At 40.8% G+C, this 25,733-nt stretch overlaps 2 protein-coding genes across 4 annotated transcripts in view; one reads left to right on the forward strand and one right to left on the reverse strand.

Moving 5' to 3' along the window:
- IDUA (alpha-L-iduronidase) overlaps window positions 1-25,449 on the reverse strand; it is a 45,145-nt gene extending 19,696 nt beyond the window's left edge. The window contains 2 exon segments of the mRNA XM_010219961.2: window positions 23,819-23,959; window positions 25,292-25,449. Coding sequence (XP_010218263.2) covers window positions 23,819-23,959; window positions 25,292-25,413 — 263 coding nt within the window. The 5' untranslated portion in view covers window positions 25,414-25,449.
- On the forward strand, window positions 1,480-17,485 carry SLC26A1 (solute carrier family 26 member 1). 3 transcript variants are annotated; one of them, XM_010219960.2, is made up of 3 exons: window positions 1,480-1,587; window positions 14,230-14,880; window positions 15,550-17,485. In XM_010219960.2, the coding sequence occupies exons 2-3, from the start codon at window positions 14,236-14,238 to the stop codon at window positions 17,071-17,073; spliced, it is 2,169 nt and encodes a 722-aa protein (XP_010218262.1). In that variant the 5' UTR covers window positions 1,480-1,587; window positions 14,230-14,235; the 3' UTR covers window positions 17,074-17,485. The 3 variants fall into 3 exon arrangements, with proteins under 3 accessions (XP_010218262.1, XP_088394018.1, XP_088394019.1); XM_088537892.1 differs by lacking the exon at window positions 1,480-1,587 and adding an exon at window positions 6,898-6,914; XM_088537893.1 differs by lacking the exon at window positions 1,480-1,587 and adding an exon at window positions 11,074-11,095.
- Window positions 25,450-25,733: the final 284 nt, after the last annotated feature.

Consider the following 25,733-nt stretch of genomic DNA (forward strand, 5'->3'; position numbering starts at 1 on the left):
GATTAGATCCCCTCTCAGCCTTCTCTTCTCCAGGCTGAACAGGCCCAGCTCCCTCAGCCTCTCCTCATAGGGCAGATGTTCCAGGCCCCTGCGCTGGACTCTCTCCAGCAGCTCCACATCCCTCTTGTACTGTGGAGCCCAGAACTGGACACAATACTCCAGATGCAGCCTCACCAGGACAACCTGCTCTTGGCATTACAAAAGAAGCTTGCAATATATTATTAAATACGGTAAAGAATACTTTTCCACTCCTTGCTTTTCTTTGATCCATAATTAGTCTTTTTTTGTTCTTTCTCTCTTATCCCAAACAATTTATGCTGGAATGGAAGATATCTTCCTTTTCACAATAAAAATGAATTATGTTCTGTAATTACGTGAACATCTAAAATAGGGTTAGTAAACAGTGCTTTCATTTTTTTTGCACACGGAGTATCCAGTTAAGAATGCAAGGAACGCATGAAGGAAATGTTCCTGGAAAACTATCCTCACTATTTTTACTTCTAAGACTTAAGAATGTTGGTAGCAATGTTCTTTGTAAACTTTTCAATAAACAGACTTTGATTTCACAGGTCTGTCTCCTTAGGGTTGAAATGGTTGAAAAGGAGATTTGACCACGTGACAAAGCTGCTATCTGACTACTATGAGCCTTTTACGTTTACATACTCTACAAGTGAATTCCATAGTGGCAGCCTCCACTGTGGGGAACATCTGTCATTTAGATGCCGTTCTTCCAGAGGAGACAAGTGTTGTGAAAGTTTGTAAGTTAATTTTGTTTTTCGTAGGACCAAATCTTGGAAGTAATTTTCACTCATTAAGACTGGTTCTTGACAATTGTTACTTAGGACATCAATTCTGGGTAAAGAACAGTGTCATAAAGTTAACAGATCATTTGTTTTGCAGACAAAAGCTGACAAGCAAACAAGCTCTGGCATTTTACACTTGATGGCACCTGAAGTATGTAAATTCTTCCTAGACATATAATTTATTAGCGATGCCCTTCCATACATAATATGTTTTCATGAAAATCCATTTCCAAACGATATGGTTATATTAACTACTGTAGAGAACCCAGCACTATGTAGGGAAGTTCCACGTACTGCCTATCTTAATCCTGACTACATGCAGTAACATATTTTTAGTTTAAATGAAGCAAATATGCAAATTTCATGAAACTGCCTAGGCAGAGAGTGGACTTTTAGTTGACCTCCACATAGGACAACAGACTGTATTAAAACAAAAACAGAGATGAGTAAGAAGGCACAGATTACTGGTCCCCGAAGAAACATCATACTTACACAAGTCAGAAAATTGAATCTGTACTTTAATGATTTTAACCTTATCTGTTACCTGTAATTACACCAGGACAAAGATCTTTTCCAGTATTACATTTTTTAATGTTATCTGACTGTAAATACTAGTGGAGTAATATAATTGGGCAGACCCAATCTTTATCACAACAGAATTTGTAATCTATTCTGTAGAAATCTTCAGAGGAACTGTGCTACTGTTCTGGGACTACTGTGCTACTCTTTTGGGACTACTGTGCTACTACTGTTGTGAGACTACCGCAGCTCCCCTGTGCCTTTGGTAAGTGCTACCCAATGGCTCTGTGTTTGCAGCAAGAAACAGGAGGGATGCCTAGTAAAGGCTGGTCTTACTCAGTTTAGAGTATGCACATTTGCACTGAACATGGCAAATTTCAGTTTCTTCTGTCTGCAAGGGGTGCAGAAGATATATGTGTATATATATTTTAATCAGTAGCAGTCTTCCACATATACTGTTTCATGCGCAGTAGAAATCTACCACAGCTAGGGAAGGAATATTAAGTGCAATATATAAGTGCATTTAAAAGTGCTGGAAAACCACAATAGATTTGTTTTCCCAGGTGATGCTGGTAGGGACATAGGGGAAACTTTATGCATTTTTAATTAACAAATTCTGTGTTATTGGAAGGATTTAGGTATTGCTTTTATTTTTGCTGTCATGAATATGCCACAGACTTTGTAGCTTTTTTTTTCTGCTGTTGCAGGATCTAAAAGCCATCCTGGGCTGTTGTGGGGAGACCTGTGTATGAGTGGAAGGAGGGAGTAGAAGCTAGGAGTGGAAGGTTTTTCTATATATTGTTTTGGACTGCATGGGTGTGCGTGGCCATTGCTTTCCACAACCAACAGGGTTTAGTACTTCAAAGAGTCCACGTATTTTTTCAAGATACCGCTCCCTTTACGTTATTATCCCCAGTTCTGCATTGTCAAGTGCACTGGAATAACAAAATTTTAGCTGTGATAGCACTGGAGGACACTGACAAAATAATTCTGTAGTGGATGCCTACTTTTGGTGCTCTCATCTTTCTTACAGCACAGCAACCAAACTTTGGCAGCCATACAGAATGATGTCTAGGCCCAAGTTTAAATACATTGTAACATATATTTTGCCCTGAAACTAGAAAGAACATCTTTAACGTTAATCAGAGTCTGAAGATAAAGCCTAATAGTTTTATTCTTGAATGCTGAGGAGATCCGGAATCTAGCCTGCCTTTTGGATGTTTCAGTGTTGTATTTATTGGATCTTTATTCTTAACTTTTGATTCTGGTGTGGGACCACTGCTGGAGCTCTTGACCTGCCTGCAGTTCCAGCCACACTGGAAATGTTCATAATCCCATCAGTAAGCGCTGACTGCTGACACTAGCTACTGGTTCTCTTGAGACACAAAAATCAACATAATTAATGATACTTCACATTGTATGTACAGACTTAAATGTAAGTTACTTTGTTTATAATGAACTAAGCTTGCACCTGTGTGCAAATTGCAGTCTTATAGGATTGTCATTTGAACGTGCTCTTTTCTGAAAAACTAGAATACTTAATGGTATTTCATTTTTATCACACAACTGTTTTAAACTTAGATTGGTTGTTTTGGGAGGAAATGAAAAGTTTGGACTGTTGTCTATACTGAACTTCTTGTTCACAGGAAGTGGGGACAATCTCTCTAAACAAAATTGAGCTTTTAAGTCACAGTATAAAATAAGTATTCTGCTTCAGAAAAATACCACCAATTCATCACAGTGCAGTGCAAAGTCTTCCTCTCTGCTTTTCTGGATTTAAGTAATTTACTTAATCATTTCACAATATTCATTCCTGCGACAGTGCTGTTGGTGTACAGGCGTATAAGCGGAGTAATGTGACCATGAAGCACTCTGAGTCTCTCCTTCCTAGAAACCGTCCTTGAAGCATTAATGAGTTTGAGTGTTGTTTTAAATTCTAGTAGGTAAACAAGCGGTTTTGCCTGGCAAGTATGAATTACCCTGCAGGTCAGCAAACAGAGGAAGCTAAAGAGGCCTGGGTGTACTCAAGCAGCAGTGCAAGACATGCAGTTCAAAGACAAGGGAACTCAATGAGTTCTGTGGTCTTAATACCAGGGAATAAACCACAAAGAATGGCAGACACAGAGTGCTCTGATCTCCAGAAAGAGAATTTCATAGAAACAGAATTTAGCACCACCAGGTACTTTCTGTCTGAGGTAGCTGTTTCAGTTTTTAAGAAAGCTAAGCTACAGTAAGATGAAAGCAGAGGCAGTACTGCACTGCTTTGTGAATTCCACTAATCCTTATGAAAAAAAGAAATAAAACTGCACCGTATTGCAACTGGAAGGACAAACGAGAATGCTTAGTATTAGTATCCTCTGCAAATGACATTATTTTATTAGGCATAGCATATCGTCATTATGGTATAAACATACACTGCAACTAATTCGAGGTGTAAGGGGATTTCAATTAATGAAGGCATTGGACTGAGGTGTATTTTTTATGGATCCTTGCATCTATAGACTAAAAAAAATCATAGAATGAAGAACAAGGCAATTTCATTTGCACTATGTACTTTTGAAGATTTGATGTTACTGATTGTAGCCCAATAAACAAGCACTTTTAACCTTCCCTGTATGACTAATTTTACAGTGCACTATGATTTTTTCAAGCACATAGATTTGTTACCAGATATGAATTGTATGTAGAAATACTGTGACTTGTTCTGAAACCTCATGAAATCCTCAAGTTAACAACAAAGCCAAATGTATTTTCTTTACCACGTTGACTTTCCAAGTGCCCTCAGGTAGATTCATATTTTAAACTTTTACAGTTCTTAATCCAATTAATATCAGGCGTCTGAATATAGGCATAAAGAGGAAGCCATATAAAAGATAAAATCTATAAACTCTCAAGTAGTGATTAATGCTCAGAAACTTTTTTTAATGAATTTCCTCTTCTCAGTGTTAAGCGTTTGTAGCATGTCTTTGAGTTGTTTCAGGTCACTACCATTGCTTCTCAAATACAAAATTAAGTATTTGACAGAATTTTACATAAAGGCCTTTAGAACTCAGTCCTGTTTTGTTAGTGCCAATGGAATTCAGAACGTTAGGATCTGTCCACTCAGAAATTATTGTTGCACTGAAGCTTTGATAAATACATTCATGCTATCGAGGTGCACTAGTGTCTCTACTATTAACCTTCCACTGTCAGGATTTTTGTAGGTTAAGTAAAACTTATTTTTCATAAAATGCAGTTCCTTCCAAATTAGACTGTTTTCACAAATCCTGGAGACAGAATAAAAGAAGACAGCTTTATTTTGTCCTTTTTTTCTCTCTCATTTGGAATTATCCTGTTCAGAGATACCCAGTTTCCATTCCTTCTTTTCTATGTCTATGTACTGTCATCATAAATAGTGCTTAAAGATCTCAAAATTTACTTAATTCAAAATTTCAGAATGTAATTTTTATGTTAGCTTGAAGTAAAAAATAAAAAAAAAAAGTTATACATTTACAAGTGATTCTGTATTGATAGAATCAAATGATACCCTGAACATTCTTTCATACTTATTAGAGCCAGAGATTTGGAAAAGTCGTGTTGGAGGGAAGTTCAGGGAGGTGCCTTTCACTAACAGGCAAAACCCAAACACTGTGCAATTATAATCGCAAATATGATCCTAGTAGATAAAGGCTGCAAAGGAGACAAAGTAGACAAATTCACTTTAGTCCTGAAGCAAATAGCATGCAAAATTTTAGAGGTCACTAGATGCGATGACTCTGGTATTGAGAGACAGGTAATAAAATGGATGAAAGGACAAAGCTGAATGATGGAGGTGGCTCTACAAGCTTGAAGAGAAATGAGCAGAAGTAAAAAAGGTACTTTCCATTCCTTGATGCACAGGACCAAAAAGACATAGTACTCTTCCAGCTTCAGCTATGCAAAATTCATTATGTGGATATGTGCACTAATATGTCCATGTTATATGCACAGTTCTTTTCAAGAGCTACTTTGGGAACAGCAAAGGGACATATCGAGCCTGTTGCTTGTCCTTCCCTACTACTCAGCCCCAGTGAGGGGAATACTGAAGAGCTGGGTGCAGTTCTGGGATCCCTACAACAACAGAGACATGGAACAAGTAGGAGCAAGTCCAGCAGGGTTAGTAAAAAGATCAAGGAACTAGAGCATTTGTCATTTGAGAGAATTATGATTGTTTATCCTAGGGAAGAGAAGACACAAGGGGATCTTCTCAATAGCTGAAGGGAGGTGGTAAAGAAGATGCCTCTTTTCAGTGTACAAACTGAAACACAGAACTTCTGTCTACCGGCAGACATCCTCACTGTGAAGGTGGCTGAGCATTGGCGCAGGTTGCCCAGAGAGGTTGTGGAATTTCTATCTTTGGAGATATTCAAAAGCCATTTGGACACAGGCCAAGCCAAGGTGCTCTACATGACACAGCTTGAGCAGTGGGGCAGACTACAAGATCTGTCAAGGTCCCTTCCACCTCCCCTTGGCCAAATCTGTGCAAAGATGTTTGACCTGTCCCTTTGTAGATGTGTCTGTATGTTTTACTCCTGCAGGGGTACCCTCTACAGGCAGGAAAACAGGAACCACTTTTGATCATCTGGCAATAAAACCTTTTGGGGCCTTGCACTTCCCATCATGGCACACTCACTCTTCTTTGGATGAGAAACATATTAATCTCCAAAACCTTTATTTTGCAGACCAAAAAATTTGACTGATAAGAATATTGAAAAGTGACTGACCTCACACTATACAAAAAAGCCATGACAAAATTAGAAGATGAATACAGTTCCTGTGGGTCCTGGCCTTGTGCCCCATCTATGCAACTACACTGCTTAGTAGCATTAAATAATACTTGTCACCTCCATGACTGGTGATTATTTGTCATTTGGATAAGTATGCACCACTCAGAAGACAAGGTAACAGACAGGTAGCTCAGTCATTTACACACTGTTCATTTACAATCACTGAACATAAAGACAGTCTTTGTCCCACTGATCTCCTGCCTATGTTTTACAGTCTCCAATTTACAAGGAAGAGACTGAGATCTTGTGATCTGAATGAACTGACATGTAAGAAGGGAACTCTGACCTCTAGCAGTCCTATCCTATGTGTAGAGCAGAAAAAAAGTACCTACTCCAGCCTGCAAAATGCACTAATCTGTCTCAGGCAAGATCACACTTCTATTTTTGTACATTGAATATATAAAATTAAAAACTGATGCTACATGAGGATGCACACAACATAACAAATGTGAAATGAGAAGCAGCTTCAAAGGTCAGAGATGCACTAGCCTGTACTCAGCATACTTTCGGGTGAGTGTTAGTTAATTAATAATCTTACCTATTATTTAAACTCAAATTCTTAACAAGTGCCATATATATCTCCGAGTTTTCAGAGGTACAAATAACAACACAATACCAAGCAGCAAGCTCAAGATCCCTTTACTTCCCATTCTCACAATGAAGATTACATAGTTAATAATTATCCTTTATGCAAATAGAGCAAAACCATACTGAAGACTTTCATTCATACCAGTGTGCAAAAACTGTAGGCACAGAGCTGAAACATTCCTGTCAAAAAGCTGCCCAGGTAAGAGATTTACACATCCCCATATGCAAACTCAAGCTCTATTTGTTTGTTGTCTGTTTTTGAGGCTGCAAAACTGCCTCTTTTCTGTTACCTTGCAGACTGGTGTTACTTGTTAAGTTGTGCTGTTATTCTGCACTTCATAAATACTGTTGATAATGCAGATACTGGTCAGAGGTTTGTAAAATGCAGTGAGCTACAATTGGTATGTAAATAACTTTCCTTGCAAAAAATGCTATCAAGACCAGACTCATCTGCATGTCTTGCACTGCCGCATGAGTTGTTCTGTACTTATAAAGGTAGCATATATGAAGCCTACTTAAATCTCAAAATATTAAATTAAAATTAAAACTGAGCATTTTCTCAGTGGTTAAATATGAAAGAGGATATCCGAAGGCATCATACTTATTACCCATAGTAAAAAAAAAAAGCTATCAGCATAGCATGACAAGAAGAAATGGCTTGTTTAGGAACTTGTTTTCCTCTAAAAGTTAAGGTAGTTCAACAGCCATCTTAACAAGTATGTAGCAGAAGGACAGATATAAAATACCTTTAGCTATTTAGCTGTGTGACTGATGACTGAATTATTGAAAAGCTGTCTTGAAAGATTTTTTGAAAAACAGACTTTCATTTTGGACAACCAGCTACTTCTTCAAAGATGAAGAGTCTGATTGCTAAGAGCATTCTTTAATACCACAGAAAAAAATCCTTTTGGTGGTCATGCTCTAGCACTGCCCACAAGAATAAGACAGTCTTATCTTCAAGTGCACGGCAATACTCTGATCAGTATGTTCTGAAAACTCTGAACAAAATTATTCCCTAGAGAACCAGAGTCACTACTTGCAGAAGTTTGATCATTTCCGAAGATACGATCAGGCATGAACCGTAACAACAGCTGCTGGCGGATTCTGAGTTCCGCTTTGTGCTGCTCACAATCAAGATTGCCACCTCGCAGCACCAGCCTTACTTAGGCGGATCCAAGGCTGAAAATTCTTTGAGTTAATATAAATTGAATCATAGCTATTAGTGAATGCATGAGTTTGAAAAGGAGCCTAACATGGTTGGAAATCCTAAATTATACTAATAGGTGGCAGTTAAAGTTGTCAATGGGACACTTTAATCAGAACTCTAGGGGATTGTTCAACTCTCAGAATAAATCCTTACCATAAACTGTGTTAGTTTGTAAGAGGACTTACACTAACCTGTTTTTACCATCTTAGATCTACCACATCTACCACATAGATTATAATTTGTATTTTTTCCTCTTCCTGACTTTCAAAATAAAATAATCTTGAAACTCAAAAGAAAAATGTTTGGAAGTTGCAAGTTTTTGCCCAGATATAGTCAAATATATACCAAGCCCATCAAATTTCACATGATTTTCCCAAAAGCATAGCAATGCTTACAGTACTGTAATGTCTGCCTATAGCCTAAATGTTTGCAAGGTCACTGTTTTAACAAATGTATTTTGGTTGCTGGTACCTTGCTTAGACTTGGTTCTGAGTACATTTAGATCCTGGTGAAGCTGGAAACACAGGAGCTGATGCAAAACAGAAGCATTCATTTGATTTGTTTTGTTGACTCATCCTTTCTAAATCTCAAGGGCTGTGTCTACATTTCCAAGTAATTCTGCACAATAGGAGCAGATCATAAGTCAAAGCAGCATGTCCTGAAGTCCAGATATCTGTATTATAGGCAGCTCAGGACATTTTATTTCCGACTGAATTTAGGATGGTCCGCTAGGCTAAATGTCCTCACCACATCTGTTCAAACCTGTTCAAAGAACCAATTGCTGGCTCAGGCTTTTAAGTCCAATTAGGGTCAGAGTGCACTGGAACGGAGCTTCTAGGTATTTTCCTCCAAAAAAAAAAAAAAGCCTGGTTTGCATGCCTAGCACTCCTCTGCACACTGAACCTCTGCAGAGTAATGAGGCAAACTAGTGTTTTTCTTTCAAAACTGTGTTTTTGCTTAAAACTGGAACACTAATGTGGTCATAGCCAACAGAGACCATGGCAGGGATTCTTATAGGTAGAAAATGCTTCGAAAAAAAAAAAAGACTAGTATGAACAGTTAGATAAACACATAGAAATGTTATAAATAAAGTGATTGGATAAACTGCTGTTACTCTTGTGACTTTTTTGTGCTTTATACAAAAAAAAAAAAAAAGAAAAAAAGAAACCTGATAACTGCAGTGCCTGCTCCACTCACATTGTTTGATGATTGATTTTTTGTAGTCTTCAACACAGAGAAAACTCAGAATGTGTAAAAGGTTTCTTTCCTACCTTTCACTTGCAATGGCTTTGTCAGCAAGCAAGAAAGATAGCGGTACAGAGCCATGATTCACAGCATTTCAGTTATTTCCTTATGACAGAGAAACAGTGTCACCATCCTTATTACGCTTTCTGGAGCAATTCAGTTAATTACTTTGTGAGGTAGAAGATTAGGATGGGAGGACAAGAATATGCACCAGAACGCAGCCTGGGGGAAGTCCCTGAACTATGCGGTCAGTATGTCCCAAAAGGCACAGTCTATCAAGAAATCTGCCAAGAGAAATCCTGCTGAACATGCTGTGATGAATGTTTCCTCCCATGCAGAGACCTTTTTGTTAATTTACTGATGGGATGAAAAGGCAGGAAGAAAGACGGGACCAAGGCCAGTTGGAAAGTAGACAGGCCGGTTGGCCTGAATGGTTCTTTTTTGCTTTGTTTCTCTGTTCCACAAGATAAAGAGAGTAATTGCATTTAAGCTGAAATAACAAGAAATTCAAAGCTCGGGCAGAAAAAGTATCACTAATTCCCATGCCTATTTAGAGTTTTCTTCTAAGCTGCAGATGTGCTAATTCGGTGGCTTCAGAGAAATTTGTATTTATAAGATAAATCCAAACAAAACTTTATAACCATATGATCATGTAGATTTGAAAAAGCTTAACCTAGCAGAATGCAAACATCAAAATACAATTATAAATGACAGACTACTATCACTGCAATGATATAGACAATATATATATATATATGCATATATTTAAGTAACTTCCACTGATATTAAACAGTTTATAATGATTAATACCAAAGTATACCATGGATAGACATGTTCTATATCATACCACTTTAGTTGCACAGCCCTGCTCTTGTCTTTGGAGGTAGAAAGAGGTCTTTGCTGGGAAGTAAAAATGTTTAGGGGCCATCACACAATCAATGCATTCCATTTTCTTTTCTATAGTTCCAGTGACATAGCTAAGTCATTATAAACCTATATGTAACCAGTCTGAGAATTCCTGGGCTATTTAGTTGAAAAACGATTTACTGCAAATAATACTCCCCCAGTATGATTTGGTGTGGCTTTATTATATTCTAAAATCAGTGAATAAACTGTAAACATTAATGATGCCTGCCACAAATGGATACCACTAACACCTAATTTTAGAGCCAAGTATTTTACAGCTAGCATGTTTGTTTTACATAGCATTCTTAAAATTATATTGAGGAAGAAACCCTTATTTTCAGGAGAAAATAAAATTGAAAATAATGATCCCTAGCTAGCATTTGGCTGTGTTTTTTTTTGAGCATGTCAGTTTCCATCAGGAACTGTTTTCTGACCTTTTTGCTAACATGCATCAAAAATGCCTAACAAACAGAATTGTGCTTTAGCAAACTACCTTTTCTGCAATTTATAAGTTTTTGTTGCATTTCAAAAAGAGCTATCATTCTGATTTTCCATCAAGGCAGACGGCCCATATATATTACTATATTATTATCTGGTACACAAAACTCTTAAAAGATTTCCAGGGGAAAAAAAAAAAAAAAAAAGAAAAACTCTGCTAATTGAAAGTATTAAAAGCAATCAGCATCTGCCATGTAGCTGTACAGGCTTTAAATATGCATTATTACTTTTTTTTTCTTTATATATATATATCATTTTTAAGTAAATTGTGTGAGTTTAGAGGGAGGCAGAAAGCAACTATGCAATCAAATATCTAAGTCTAGTACAGATGTGAATGCAATCTTTTCCAAGCAGTCTCTCAAAAGCACCCATTGGATATTGACTGCCCACTAGTTTGTAAGTATGTAAAATAAGGCCACTTATTTCTTGGCTGCCTGAATTCACTTGGCTGTAAGGAGTAGGTGGCATTTGAATAGGACTCCCTGTCTTCGCGTACAGAAATCTCATTTTCCAAACTAATGTAGGTAAGATGTGAAGTATTATTTTTCGCATCTTAAAAATGAATGACTTTGCTGTAGCTTCTAATATTCGGTATTTGGTAAGCTTTAATCATATGCTCTTCAGCATTCCTCCTGGTTTTGTAATTTCTTTTCTTTTATCTTTTCTCTCATTTTTACATTCTAACAAAGATCAGACCCAACCTACTTGTAGTCCAAGCAAATCTTGCATAGTGTAAATACTCAGTCCAAGTTTAAATATAACAAGACAGATAAAAAAGTCATCAGTGTTTCTAGTTAATTATATTAAAAAATATGATTCACTGTCCTTCATGACTGACCTAAGCCTTACTCAGAAACATAACAAATGTACAGAGGAAGTTAAAAACTAATGTAATCTGGATGGACAGAAATCTACTGATTTTTTTAAATATATTTTTACTACTTCCCAGGTAATCTTCAGTATGGACAAACAGTCCATACATCTCCAAAAGTATCTCTTTTCTGCCTTGTACCAAGTTATGAACTACATACCTTAGCACCTCTGCTTAAAGCTGTAGCTAAATTTTGCATACCTTTAAAATTTAGGCTATTACTTAAAACAGTATCTGGGATTTTGCTGCAGACTTTTGCACTAGCTACAGATGTATATCTTTGTGTTACTGTTTTCAGCTATGCTAACTAAGGTAATTGTAAAATCCTTACAAATCTTCCCTTGCTAAGTAGGACAGATAGAAAAGATTCTAAAATGTGCCACTTTTTATTAGAAGTGTTACTGAGCAACAGCTTAAGGGTAATTGGTTATGTACTCTTTTAGTTTTTTATTATGCTTCTAATCAGAGTAGAAGTACACTGCAATTCCTCAGCCTCAACTTCCATACTTTAATCAGATGCTATCAAACACTAACAAATGAAAATACCCTCAACAACAACAATAAAAACAATAAAATACACAGGGAATGGTGAGTCCTGGCAGTAGATTGAGAAACTTAATTGTTAAAATTATTAAAATACATCAGAAAACACCATGACAGTGAGTGACTTCAAGTTTGAGGGAACTGAAGGGTATGGCATCTGCAGATAGAGAATCACAAAAAAAATCAGCTTCAGTTTGGGACCCAGCAGAAGTTTTGTTATTATATTGCAATGCCACACCTGGCATCAGAAAACTTTGTTGTGATAGCTACTAAAATCAGCTATTCTGTTGAATGTGTTAATGCACATGCATCTTCCACCACATAAGAACTCACCAAGCACCAAAGTTATATTTTTTCTGCTGGGAGTAGCTCTACTGGTTATTGGCTGTATTGGCTATTATTTTCATGCATGCTTTGCACACGCCCATTCCCAGCAAAGATTCTGAGTATGGACCAAATCTGGAAATACAGTAATTTAATTCTGCACAATGTAGAGATCTATGTTACCACAAATGAAAGCATTTTTGTTTTCACCTCTGCAGAGCCTAGTTGGTTTCCACTTTATCAAAATAAAGATGTGTAGATGAATTCTGCTGTGTACTTGGACAGATTAATTAGTATCTTTTAGTAATGATGTTGCACAAACAAGATTGGTAGGGAGATAAAATATTTTTATTAGATTGGTTGAACTGGTTGTAAAAAGCAGAGGAATAGAGCTTTTGGGCGGGAAGTCCCTTTGCCAAGAATGAGACAAAATGCCTGATTCTTGCAAGATTTGGGCACCAAGCTAAGTAGGTATTTTTGAAAACTCACTCAGTCCCAATCCATACCTTCAGGTGCTCAGCTAACTCTGAAAATTTGACTTAGGAAGAGCAGAAAAGGTCCTCATTTAACTGCAGATAATTCTTTATTAATTTATCAGAGTTTTAAATACTCTAAAATGTTTTGACATTTGTTGCTTTCCTTCTAAGAGGCCATAACCTTTAGCACTAGCATTAGCAGGTCATCTCTAGTACTGCAGAGATCTTAATTGTTCATGAAATTGGGAAAAGCTGGAAGTGGAAAAGTCGCGCTCCTATATACATTCTGCAGACTGTCAGTATTATCGCACGCTCTCTCTTCTAGGTTAAAATGAGGCATTCATTATTTCTCAGTATTTATAAATAGGCATTCATTCTTTACAGTCTCTTCTACTTTCTTTCCATTGCAAATGTGAAGACAAGATTTGACAGTTGACATAATCTTTGACACTTTCTCTATTCCTGCTCCTATTTTATTAAACTGTACTTTTACGGTTGTTCTGCATCTCAGTCATGTACTCACTTACATGCAAATTATTTATGGGGAGACTAAGCTAACTTTAATGTAATTTGCAACTGAATAAAAACATAAGAATCTAACTTTGGCGAAAACAGTTATGTTGATAGAGTACCTCCTTTAAGAGAAGAAAAACTTCCCCATCCTTTAGTTATTAGAAACAGGTCTATCTTTGTTCCACTGCCCACAGAACTACTTGTTATATTTTATTGTGTGGAAGGCAAAGATAGGGAAAATACCATTTTTCCTGAAAATACTAACATGTAGCACTCTTCAGAGGTGGTAATATGGTCCAAAGATTGCTCAACTGGTGCTTTTAAAGAAATGTTTAGTAATTAATAAAGTTGCATATCAAATGATCTACAGTGCAATGTTATGTAAAATAAGACAATTCCTAAAGGACCATTGGTGGTTTGTGCACAAAGATTACTGGTCTTTAAGAACTCTAGCAGAAGCCATCTCCTGTGCACTGAGAACACCTGTAGTGATAGATCACTATACCATATGTGACTTCCACATCAAACACCACAAATGCACAGAAAGATGACAGCCTTTACTGTATGTTTATTTCACATTGTCAAGTACAGAGACCTCTCTGTTACAGCATTCAGAAGAGCTGATGGAATTACTTATCCATTGGTATGACCACTTTAGCTCCATTTTTCCTTTGAAAAACAAATTATAATCAATTGAATGCATTCTTACATGTCTGCAGAAAATGTATGCAGAAGAATGTCTGTAGAAAAGGGCTCAGCATACAGATTTCTTTCTTAGTGTTATGTGGTTCATCACTGGGAGCCTGTGGTTTGTTCCCATTGGGAAGATAGATAGTTCAATAAAAACACAAGATGAACTTTTAGTATTAAATATCTGTGCTAAGAAAAACTTGACAAGCTACAGCCTAACAGCATTTCCTTCCCACTGCAGGAACAGATGCATGAAGTAAACACTGGCACAATGGAAAGACCACTGGAGGCTACCAGGCTGGAAATTAGCACCTCTTCCTGCTTTTTTATGGAAAGAAAGACTCAGGTCAAGATTAACAGAAAAAAGCTCATGTTAGCCAAGCTTAGGAAGAGCTGTTCTTGCACCCCTGGGAAACTGAAGAATATTATCATGGGCTTCTTTCCTGTCTTACAGTGGCTTCCCAAATACCGGTGCAAAGAGTATATCTGGGGGGACATCATGTCTGGGCTAGTAATTGGGATCATTCTGGTGCCACAAGCAATTGCATACTCATTGCTGGCAGGTCTAAAGCCCATTTACAGTCTTTACACATCATTCTTTGCCAACATCATTTATTTCTTAATGGGCACGTCCCGTCATGTCTCAGTTGGCATTTTCAGCTTGATAAGCTTAATGGTAGGACAAGTTGTGGATCGAGAGCTTCTCTTGGCTGGGTTTGACTTGAATGATGATGCCCTGCCAGGCTTGGGTGATGGCTCCCTCTGGAATAACAGCCAACCCAACACAACTGCCTTCAATCTCACCATTGGAGGAGCAAGTGTAGAGTGTGGGAAAGAATGCTACGCTATCGGCATTGCTACAGCCTTGACATTTGTAGCTGGAGTATATCAGGTAAGTGGTTGCTGATATCCAGAGGAAAGGTATGAAATTCATAAAGTTTCTTTGCATTATTGAGCTTCCTCTATCATACAGGAATGACAATGCAGCATCATTTCACTTAAATGACTGTACTGTTTTCTTCAGAAATCCTAACTCTGTGGGCAACACAGAAACATCCTCAGCCATATGGCTTTATTAGTAAGCACAGGCCAACAGTCTTCTGCAAGACTGATAACACTGTTTTGATTTTCCACTACCTATTGGCCTACCTTCATGGGATAATGGATTTGATTTTGATCTCATGACAAAAGTTCTCAGTACTTAAGAATGAAGAAATAATTCTGTGCCCCTGGCTTTGGTACACAGAAACACTTTGCTATCTACTGCATCTTCATTCAAGAAATAAAACTTAGACAAGCCACTTCTGTGGAGTTACTTTGTACCAACGCTGGAGTTACAGATTTGACTCTATTTTAACCTCATAAATTATTTCTTTTGTATGCAGTATCTCACAACAGTGAAAGGAATGCACTTGTTTTAAAAAGTATCATAAGATACTCACTGTCTTAAGATTCAAATAGGCAAACGTTACTTGCCTAGAGCTAGTTGCCTCCCAGCTATACTTAATTATATGCAGAACAAATGTAAAGCTTTTTTTTCCCCGCCCCGTTATCTTCACAGGTTCTAATGGGAATCTTTCGTCTGGGTTTTGTATCCATGTACCTGTCTGAGTCTATGCTAGATGGCTTTGCAACTGGTGCTTCCTTGACCATTTTAACAGCCCAAGTGAAGTATCTGATTGGAATAAAAATCCCGCGTAGCCAAGGGCACGGAATGCTCGTGATTACTTGGATTAATATTTTCCAGAACATTTCTCAGGCTAACCTTTGTGATGTCATCACAAGTGCCATTTGTATTGTGGTGCTGGTCACTGCTAAGGAACTGGGAGATCGGTATAAACATAAATTGAAATTTCCCCTGCCCACAGAGCTGGTGGTTATTGTTGTGGCAACACTGGTATCACACTATGGGAACCTGAATGAACTGTACGCATCCAGTGTTTCTGGAGCTATACCAACAGGATTTATTCCTCCCAAGGTGCCATGCTTTGACTTAATGCTCCGCGTCGCTGTAGATGCCTTGCCACTTGCCATAATAAGCTTTGCATTCACTGTATCGCTTTCTGAAATGTGTGCAAAGAAATATGCTTACACCATTCGAGCCAATCAAGAAATGTTTGCTGTGGGGTTCTGCAACATCATTCCTTCTTTCTTCCACTCTTTTGCAACCAGTGCAGCTCTGGCAAAAACACTTGTCAAAACATCTACAGGCTGTCAGACTCAAGTCTCCGGAGTGATTAGTGCAATGGTAGTTTTGATGGTGCTGCTCTTCTTGGCACCTCTCTTCTACTCCTTGCAGAAGTGTGTCCTGGCTTGTATTATTATTGTCAGCCTCCGAGGAGCCCTGAGGAAGTTCCGAGATGTGCCAGCACGATATCATGTGAACAAGGTGGACACACTGGTTTGGGTCATTACTATGTCTGCATCCGCCTTGGTTAGCACAGAAATAGGACTTTTGGTTGGTATCATTTTCTCCATGCTCTGTATCATTGTTCGGACACAGCAGCCACGGACAGCCCTGCTTGGTCAGATCCAGAACACCAACTTTTATGAGGATGACTTGGAATACAAAAACCTCTCTTCTGTTCCAAAGGTCAAAATATTTCGTTTTGAAGCACCACTTTACTATGCAAATAGAAACTACTTCCTGAAGTCTCTGTACAGGCTGACTGACTTAGATCCTAACCTAGAAGCTGCAAGAAGGAAGAAATATGAGAAGAAGGAACAGCAGCAACTGAAAAAAGAAGATCAAACTGCTGCTAATGGACTGGGCATGGAAGAAACAATCATGCAACTAGTACCCAAGCAAATTGATTTCCAAGCCATTGTTGTAGATTGTTCTTCCATCTCGTTTCTGGACACTACTGGAGTTAATACTCTGAAGGAAATCCTGAAAGACTACAAGGAGCTAAATGTTTCTGTTCTTCTGGCTTGCTGCAATCCCTCAGTAATAGACTCTTTGAAAAGAGGAGGTTACTTTGGGAAGGATTTTGGAAATATGCAGGAATTGCTGTTCTACAGCATACACAATGCAGTGCAGTTTGCAAAAGACCTAAACCTTCCATCAGACTGCACTGGTGTTTAGTCCATTGTTTTTCCTGCTACTAGCTACACAAGTGACAGATGAGAAGGGGCAGTTTGCAATAATCAAAATTATCAGACGCATAACTGGCTTCATGAAGCAAGGGGCCTACAAGCCATTTTTCCCTTATGAGTTCTGCAGTTCGCCAGGTGCCATATAGAAAAGTCACTAGCACCATCCTGGGACAGACTGAACTATTATTTATGCTTCCACCCTAAAATGCATGTGATATGCTATAGACAGTTTGAGATTGACTTCCCCTTGGGCCACAGTCAAATATATCCATCATAAGACAGTTGTGCTGGAAGTGTGCCCAATACCAGCTGTTTGCCTCGGGAGTTTATTAGCTGATTTGAGTTATGAGGCATAAGCCACCTTGAAGGAAATGCAATGCATTTAGCATTTTGGCCTCATATGCCTAAGGTTGGGCTTGGAAGGCACTTGCTCTGCCCTTGTCCCAGGTATGCTCCTGAAAACAACTCCCACCATTCACATGCAACTGTGTATAAACTACTACTGGATATAACGTGTCTCTTCTTGATTGCAAGGGCTTAATGACACAGTCTGCCCTTGGAGAAGAAATTACAATCCACCACATGTTCCTCTCGAAAGCGTCATATCCAAAAAAATACCCCTGAAAAATAATCACCTACATTGTTACAGTAATTAGTTGATGAAGGTTTTAATATTCTTAGTAACACAAGAAGAAACATGACCCTAACACAAAATTTTATCATGACTAATGAGGCAGCATAAACTATTAATGCAGGCTCTGACTGCCAGTCCCACTGTTATTCTGATTGCTATACCATTTGCCAAAATGACTTGCCTTTATTGGGCAGATGCAAATATAATTCAGGAACACATAAGGATGATCAGTCATAGACAATAGAATTGTGATGAAACATGAGATGTTTGTCCTAAAACTGCCTGCCTGGGAGCTGGTCTAGAAAAAGAAAATGGGAGAAGAAATGGTAGGAGGAGAAGGCAAACCTGTGACCTGACTGGAAGAAGAGTGACAGAGCAGGACTGCTAGGCTGGCCTTCTCTGGTGTAATTCTAATAAAGTTTTATAGTAGCATATCTGGGTTGATTAACTGGGCAATGCTTTGTAAAGTATCCCCACATGCTCAAAAAATCCCACTATTCCTTGTATGACAGGCTTCCTCCCTTCGATCTTATCATAGAATCATAGAATCATAGAATCCTTAAGGTTGGAAGGGACCTCTAGAGATCATCTAGTCCAACCCCCCTGCATATGCAGGGTCACCTAGAGCACATGGCACAGGACTGCATCCAAGCGGGTTTGGAAGATCTCCAGAGAAGGAGACTCCACAACCTGTCTGGGCAGCCTGTTCCAGTGCTCTGTCACCCTCACTCTTAAGAAATTTTTCCTTAAGTTCCTATGGAATTTTTGATGTTTCAGTTTCCGGCCATTTCCTTTAGTCCTATCAGCGGCCACCACTGAAAAGAGACCATCCCCGTCCTGTGCACTCCCTCCCTTGAGGTACTTATAGGCACTGATTAGATCCCCTCTCAGCCTTCTCTTCTCCAGGCTGAACAGGCCCAGCTCCCTCAGCCTCTCCTCGTAGGGCAGATGTTCCAGGCCCCTGATCAGCCTTGTGGCCCTGCGCTGGACTCTCTCCAGCAGCTCCACATCCCGCTTATACTGTGGAGCCCAGAATCATGCTTTTCTTTGATTTGATGTTCATTAACCTTTTTTGCAGGGCTGGATACTTTTTATACCATTTTCTTCCAAGGAGTGTTCATTTTTTGTTGTGTCAAATGATGCCCCCAAAGCCCAGTGCATCACTGTATATTCTCTTTCCAAATAAGCATGGACCTAAATTTTGATTGTGATTTGGTACTCTGTATTTTGACACTTGGCTTTGGTAGAATATCCCTTCTCACATCCCATAGTTACTTGTATTAAAAGTAGGCTTATGATTGCCTACCTCAGAGGTAGAGCAGGTGTTAACCTTCCCTCCTTCCTTATTGCTGGTTCACACACACAGTAAGGGGGTGTGGAAGGAAGGTTTGTCACAGCTGTGCCTGTTACACTTAACAGACTCTAGACTGTCTGAAGCCATTTCTCTGATCTGTGCTTTGAATTGAATATCATGACACTTGCTTATTTCAGTTTCTCAGACCACACAGTGAAAAGAGCAAAAGGGTTCTCCTGTTATACTACATTGTATCACGATTCAGTATGTAGACTGAAAATGTCGAAAACTGCCAATTCTCTTCTCTCCTGTTGTACCAGCAGGAATTAGCTTACCATGACTTGGGGATAGAAGCTGGGGATAGATTTTAATTCCAACTGAATTAATACTAATGTTGGAATAAAATTGTTAAATTATCTGTTAGAAAGAGTTATCGCCATCATGTGGATAGTCTGTGGGCTTGTCCACAGTAGTGCCTCAAATAGATTGTATATTCAGCAACTTTTAGTATTGTTACTTAAGAATAGGGGAGGGCTCGCAACCTGAGGGAAGCCTGCCCAGCCCATGGAGCTGGGCAAGGAATCAGTGTCTTTACCTCAAGCTCTCCCCTTAGCTAAAGCAGGATGGCAAGAACATGTTGTCCAGAGCTGTCAAAATAGTTAAACTTATTCGTACTGGTAATTAACAACTTGGGAACTATCCAGTCCAGGAAAGGCACTTTGAAATCCCTCATAATTGTGAATGTTCTTGTATCATAAGAGCTGGACAAAAATGTGAGCTTTTGATTGAAAAATAAAACTAGCGGTTCTTTGAAAAGGGCTTCTACTGTGGTGTCCTTTCATGGTTGGGTAAAACAGAAATATTTAAAGCAGAGAAGAAAAAAGAATGTGGGCTTAATAACCCAAAAAAAAAAAAGTTATCTTCCAGTAAGTCATCTCAACTCATCAAACCAACAACATAACACACCTCTGTTGTTACAGGATTCTTGTGCAGAACCTCTTCACGTCCTCCTGGAAATTGCTAGTTAAAAGGAGAACTGCATATGCGGAGTACTACATCAGCAGTACTAACTTGTTCTAACTTGCATTCATAGAATCACAGAATGCTTAAAGTTGGAAGGGACCTCTAGAGATCATCTAGTCCAAGCCCCCTGCACACGCAGGGTCACCGAGAGCACGTGGCACAGGACTGCATCCAAGCGGGTTTTGAAGATCTCCAGAGAAGGAGACTCCACAACCTCTCTGGGCAGCCTGTTCCGGTGCTCTGTCACCCTCACTGTTAAGAAATTTTTCCTTAAATTCCTGTGGAATTTTTGGTACTTCGGTTTGTGGCCATTACTTCTAGTTCTGTCAGTGGCCACCACTGAAAAGAGGCCTGCACCATCCTCCTCACTGCCTCCCTCGAGGTACTTATAGACACTGATTAGATCCCCTCTCAGCCTTCTCTTCTCCAGGCTGAACAGGCCCAGCTCCCTCAGCCTCTCCTCATAGGGCAGATGTTCCAGGCCCCTGATCATCCTTGTAGCCCTGCGCTGGACTCTCTCCAGCAGCTCCACATCCCTATTGTACTGTGAGGCCCAGAACTGGACACAATACTCCAGATGAAGTCTCACCAGGACTGAGTAGAGGGGCAGGATCACCTCCCTTGACCTGCTGGAGATGCTCTTCTTAATGCACCCCAGGATCCCATTGGCCTTCTTGGCCAGGAGGGCACACTGCTGCCTCATGGTCAACTTGTCGTCCACCATGACACCCAGGTCTCTCTCTGCAGAGTTGCTCTCCAGAAGGTCGGTCCCCAGCCTGTACTGGTGTCTGGGGTTATTCCTCCCCAGGTGCAGGACCTTGCACTTGGCCTTGTTGAATTGCATGAGGTTTTTCACCGCCCAGTTGTCCAGTCTGTCCAGGTCCCTCTGGATGGAGGCGCAGCCCTCTGGGGTATCAGCTACTCCTCCCAGTTTGGTATCATCAGCAAACTTGCTGAGGGAGCACTCTGTGCCTTCATCCAGGTCATTGATGAATAAATTGAACAGGACTGGACTGAGGACTGACCCCTGGGGGACATCGCTAGCGACAGGCCTCCAACTAGACTCTGCACTGCTGATCACCACCCTCTGAGCTCTGCCATCCAGCCAGAATTCCTTTCAACCATTTCCTTCTTTTCCAGGTCCAGTGTTTTCCCACAGGTTCCAAGCTCTCTTCCTGCAGTTGCTCAGCTCATTGGCTGTCCTTCCACAGCTTAAATGTCTTCTTGCCTTTGACAAATTTACATTAATGCAATATGAGCACTTTTAGCTAGGTTCTTATCAGCAGCAAAGTTTTTGTGTGAAAGGCAGGCTAAATATTGAAGCTGATGGGCTAGTACCTAAACTAGGTAGCACTATAGCTTTTCTGGCACTTCTTGAGTTCCTACTTGACTAAATTTGCAGACCCCCAAAATTTTTACTATGTCAGGGAGGTCCTACTCTGAAGAGCTTTAGCCCTCTAAAAAGACTGAGCAGAACTTGTAACAGAGTTATTCTTGTGCCTCAAAGATCTTTTTTAAAAAGTCCAATTCAACACATGACACAGCTAAGACAGGCTACAGGGGGCGATTCTGGCCTTTGATATGCAGAGGTGGCCATGGACCCAAGGCATCTCTCAGTAAAGACCCTTATGGGTCAAACATCATCTTTCCTACTGAAGCTGGTCACTGCAAGATGACAAAATATGCAGGCCAGTAAAAGAGGGAGGCACAGCACAGAGAGAGTTTTTACAGGGAAACATTCACAGGGAAAGACGTGAAGGAGAAGCTGTTGTTTTTGCAATATTCACAGATGGCACCCTAAGATACAGGTGTCATACTCATCTGTGTGCAGCATCACCTTCCCAACATACACACAACAAGCACACCCAACAATCAAGAAGAATCACAGAACCATTATGGTTGGAAAAGACCTCCAAGATCATCAAGTCCAACCATAGGGAAGGGATGCCCCAGCAGGGCCAGCCCAGGCAACTGTGTGCCAGGATCTCAGCTCCTGGTTGCTCCAGCGGATGAGCAGACTCACCAGCCGCCAGACTTCCCAGTCTGCCACTCGTGAGCAACACGGCATCCAGATTCTCAGATTAGGGTGATGACTTTCCCCCATACACTCATGGGCATGTGAGTGGCACAATCCCGGCTATTCCTAAAGCATATCCTGAGATCCTCCACTCCTCTACTCACATGCTTTTCTGTGGTCTATATGAGCCCTTCTTCACCTCACTGATGCCCCAAATGCACAGCTAGTAAATTTCCACCTTACTGTGCTTGGGCCTGCAGAAGCAGCAGTGACGTGATTGTAAATATAGAAGAAGAGAAAAACAAGCTCGGCTACAGTTTGCACCAGACTGTAGTAAGAGATACTACAACTCTTTGTTTTCCCAGTTTGTCTTTCCTCACAGACTAATTATGCCTGTCCTAGGCATCATTTGCATTTCCCATATCTCCCTCCATGCCCCATTGTCAGTGCTGTCATTACCTGCCCCTTGAGGGTAGGGCACAGTTAACATCAGGATATAAAAAGAAACTCCAAAGTTACATGTAAGAGAGCTAGAGGTAATGATTTATTTTGGATGTCACAGTTAGTATAGTTAACCAGTTTGAATCTTTGCTTTTCTTTATAGATATATTTTGCTTTTTGTTTTTGCTCTGCAGGATTTCCTAAAGTAAAATACAGAAAAGTAAGACATATTTTTGATTCCTCAGCACTATTCTTAGAATGACCAATGGTTTGCAGCGCGTACACCTCTTAACAGGTCTGGTGAGAAGTCTTATTTGAGGCAACACTGCCACCTGAAGTACTTTGGTAAAAAATGCACTGAAGCTATGTGTATTACTCTATTCTTGCCCCATTCTTAGCTTTTCTCAGAGATTCATCCACTATCCATCTAGAAGGGACATAACTCATAGGCCTGAATATTGAACCAAGTTTTAAGGCTGGAGAGTGCTCTAGACACAGATGGAAGCAGTCAAGCTGTTGATACCCAGACCAGAAAATGAATTCTCAAAGTCTAGCTTCTCCTGGGATCATCGCAGCCAAACTTTTTCACACTGAGTAGTTGCTGGTATTACTGTATTACACTGCTAGGCTTGAAGGAACGGCAGTGATGATCCTTGTACGAGTTCTAAGAACAGCCTCAGTGACTGCTGTTTGGAATCCACCTGAGACTAGCTGTCATAGATGCTCTGGCTGCAAAATAGAACATCACTTTACATACATGAGAAGTAGAGGCTCCTCTAGATTTCACTTTTCCACATGGTACCAAAAGGAATTCAGAGCAGAGGTACCCAGTTGAAAAACCTGAATTAGCACTTGAAGTATGTACTGGTCAATGAGATCCATCTCTGCTAGCCTGAGGTCTCTCTGGAGGTGATGTTACGACTGGGACTCATGGGCCTGAGGGCTGGGCATGGAAGCATGGGAGAGGTGGAATGATCATGAGGTATGATCTGAGAGAGTCTCAGTAACACTTGAGCAGGCTACCCACAGGACTCTTCAGATGAAAGTAAACCTTGAATTTCCCCTTAACCTGTGGTTATGATATCATGTGTATAACATTAGTATATCTTTCTCAATACCAGCCTTCTCTGTCTTAATTTCATATATGACCCAAACTGATTTCCTCCCTGCAGCCCTTCCTTTAAGTACTTACCTTACTCCTAGGAAAATACAGACATGCTCAGTTTGCAGCTATGCTGAGACAAATACCAAAGCGATCACCTGATGAATCTTTCTGTGGGTCACAACTATTTCTCTGGGAAATTTTCACTGTAATGTTTGCTTACCTGACAGTAACTAGTTCCAGTAACCAGTGAATTCGAACTTGCTCAATGCCATCATGCGGAACAGAAGAAATGTAGGCAAGATTCATCTCTTGGTCTTTGCTCAGGTCAAATAGATCAGCTCGGCTATGAGGCAGAGGAGGGCTTTGGGAAAGAGGGACATAAAGGAGAACATCAGTTGCCCCAGCAGCTGCCATTTGGTATGCAGAGCAATCTCTGCTAAGTCTATAGTAAGGTTATGGTAAGCAGGAGGAGCACTGTCTAGTATGGTAGGAAAGCAAAATGGAGCCGGGAGGTAAGGGATAACACACATTTTTGGCAAAATGCAGCATAAATTGAGTGCATCTCTTTACCAAGCTCAAACGAAAGTGTAAAAAGTGGTCAGAGTTTCCTAGGCAGCAAGCTAAGGCAAAGCTGGTTTGAGGACATTAGACAATGATGGTCAACTTGTCTCTGAGTAATTAATGATATAGAAACCTTTGAAGAGTCTTTTAGGTTTTGGAATGGAAGTCAGATTTTCCCAGGACTGTAGTAAGACAAATATGGTCTTGCTCTTCCTGCCAAAGTCCATATAATGACATCAATGCTTTCTTTAACACAAAAACTACACCTTTTGGAGGCGGGATCAGAGCTTCCACACTCTTCTGCCATGCATCTGATGCATGTCCTTCACAAGAGAGCATGGAAGTAAGTGGTTTGAGATTTCTTGATGCTATTTATCTGCTCAAGGCAGTATAGCAATAGTCATGTTAATATGATTTTGGTGTCTACTTACTCCATCAAAACTAACATAACACTAGAGAAAATTCCACATGGAGGGATTGTTCCCTCCATGTTCCCTGTTCCCAGGGAACAGGATCCCCTGTTCCCTGGGCTTTGACATCCCTGGAGACTCCTCTTGCAATACCACTCAGCTCAGCTGGGTGAGGCAGAGAAGCAAAGCACTGGCAGGGAAGGTGTACAGGAGCTGGGGTCACCCATGACTTCTGCTCCCCTGACCTAGATCAGCCAGACTCAAAGCCGCATCAAGAGGATGGTGCAGGCCAACAGCTAAACATCTTGCAAGATGAAACTCCCAGAACTAACTGACAGAGAGATTCTGCCTGGATCTATTTAGGGACTGTAATAATGGAAACACTTGACAATGAGAGGGAACATCATGTGAACATCAATCAGTGTGCCATTCTGGGAGAGAAGAAAACACTTTGCATGTTCATGGGACTTAGAAAGAAAGGCACGAGGCAGGGATGCCAATTAGCACCTGTTTTATGGCCCACTCTCAGCTCCTGCTTTCCAACACACACAAGCAGGCTGAACAGCAAAGGGCTGTCAGGGACCCGGTCTTGTGGCCCCACAGCAAGAGGCTCCTCCAGAAAGTCAGGGCTGATACGCCTTGGGACTCCTGCTCACAAGGACTTCTCTCCAACTGTGGGGCCTACAGGCAGCCCCTTCCTTGCGAGGGCTGCGCTCGCTTACCAGAAGCCAGTGCTCCTCCAGAAGTGCCGCAGGGGCCGCTCGAGGCGCCGCGCATCCATGTTCACCACCACGGCGGCGGAGCCGGCGCCGAGCTGCAGGAGGAGCCACACCAGCGGCCGCATGGCGGACGGGCGGCGGGGCGGCCAGGGCGCCTCCGCGAACGCCCCAGGACGCGACGCGACGCGAGCCTCCCGCCCTGCGGGGCGGAGGGCACGAGAGGCGGTATCTGCCCATCCCCGCTCCCAGCGGATCCCGCCTCCAACGGCTGCCCGCCCTCAACGGCTCCCAAAGGCTCCCGCCTCCAACGACTCCCCGCCCTCAACGGCTCCCCGCCCTCAACGGCTGCCCGCCCTCAACGGCTCCCAACGGCTCCCGCCTCCAACGGCTCCCCGCCCTCAACGGCTGCCCGCCCTCAACGGCTCCCAAAGGCTCCCGCCTCCAA

This window comes from Tinamus guttatus, unplaced genomic scaffold, assembly GCF_059628265.1.
Source record: "Tinamus guttatus ecotype Peru unplaced genomic scaffold, ASM5962826v1 Tinamus_guttatus_pri_ptg000878l, whole genome shotgun sequence".
In the NCBI taxonomy this organism is placed as follows: Eukaryota; Metazoa; Chordata; class Aves; order Tinamiformes; family Tinamidae; genus Tinamus; species Tinamus guttatus.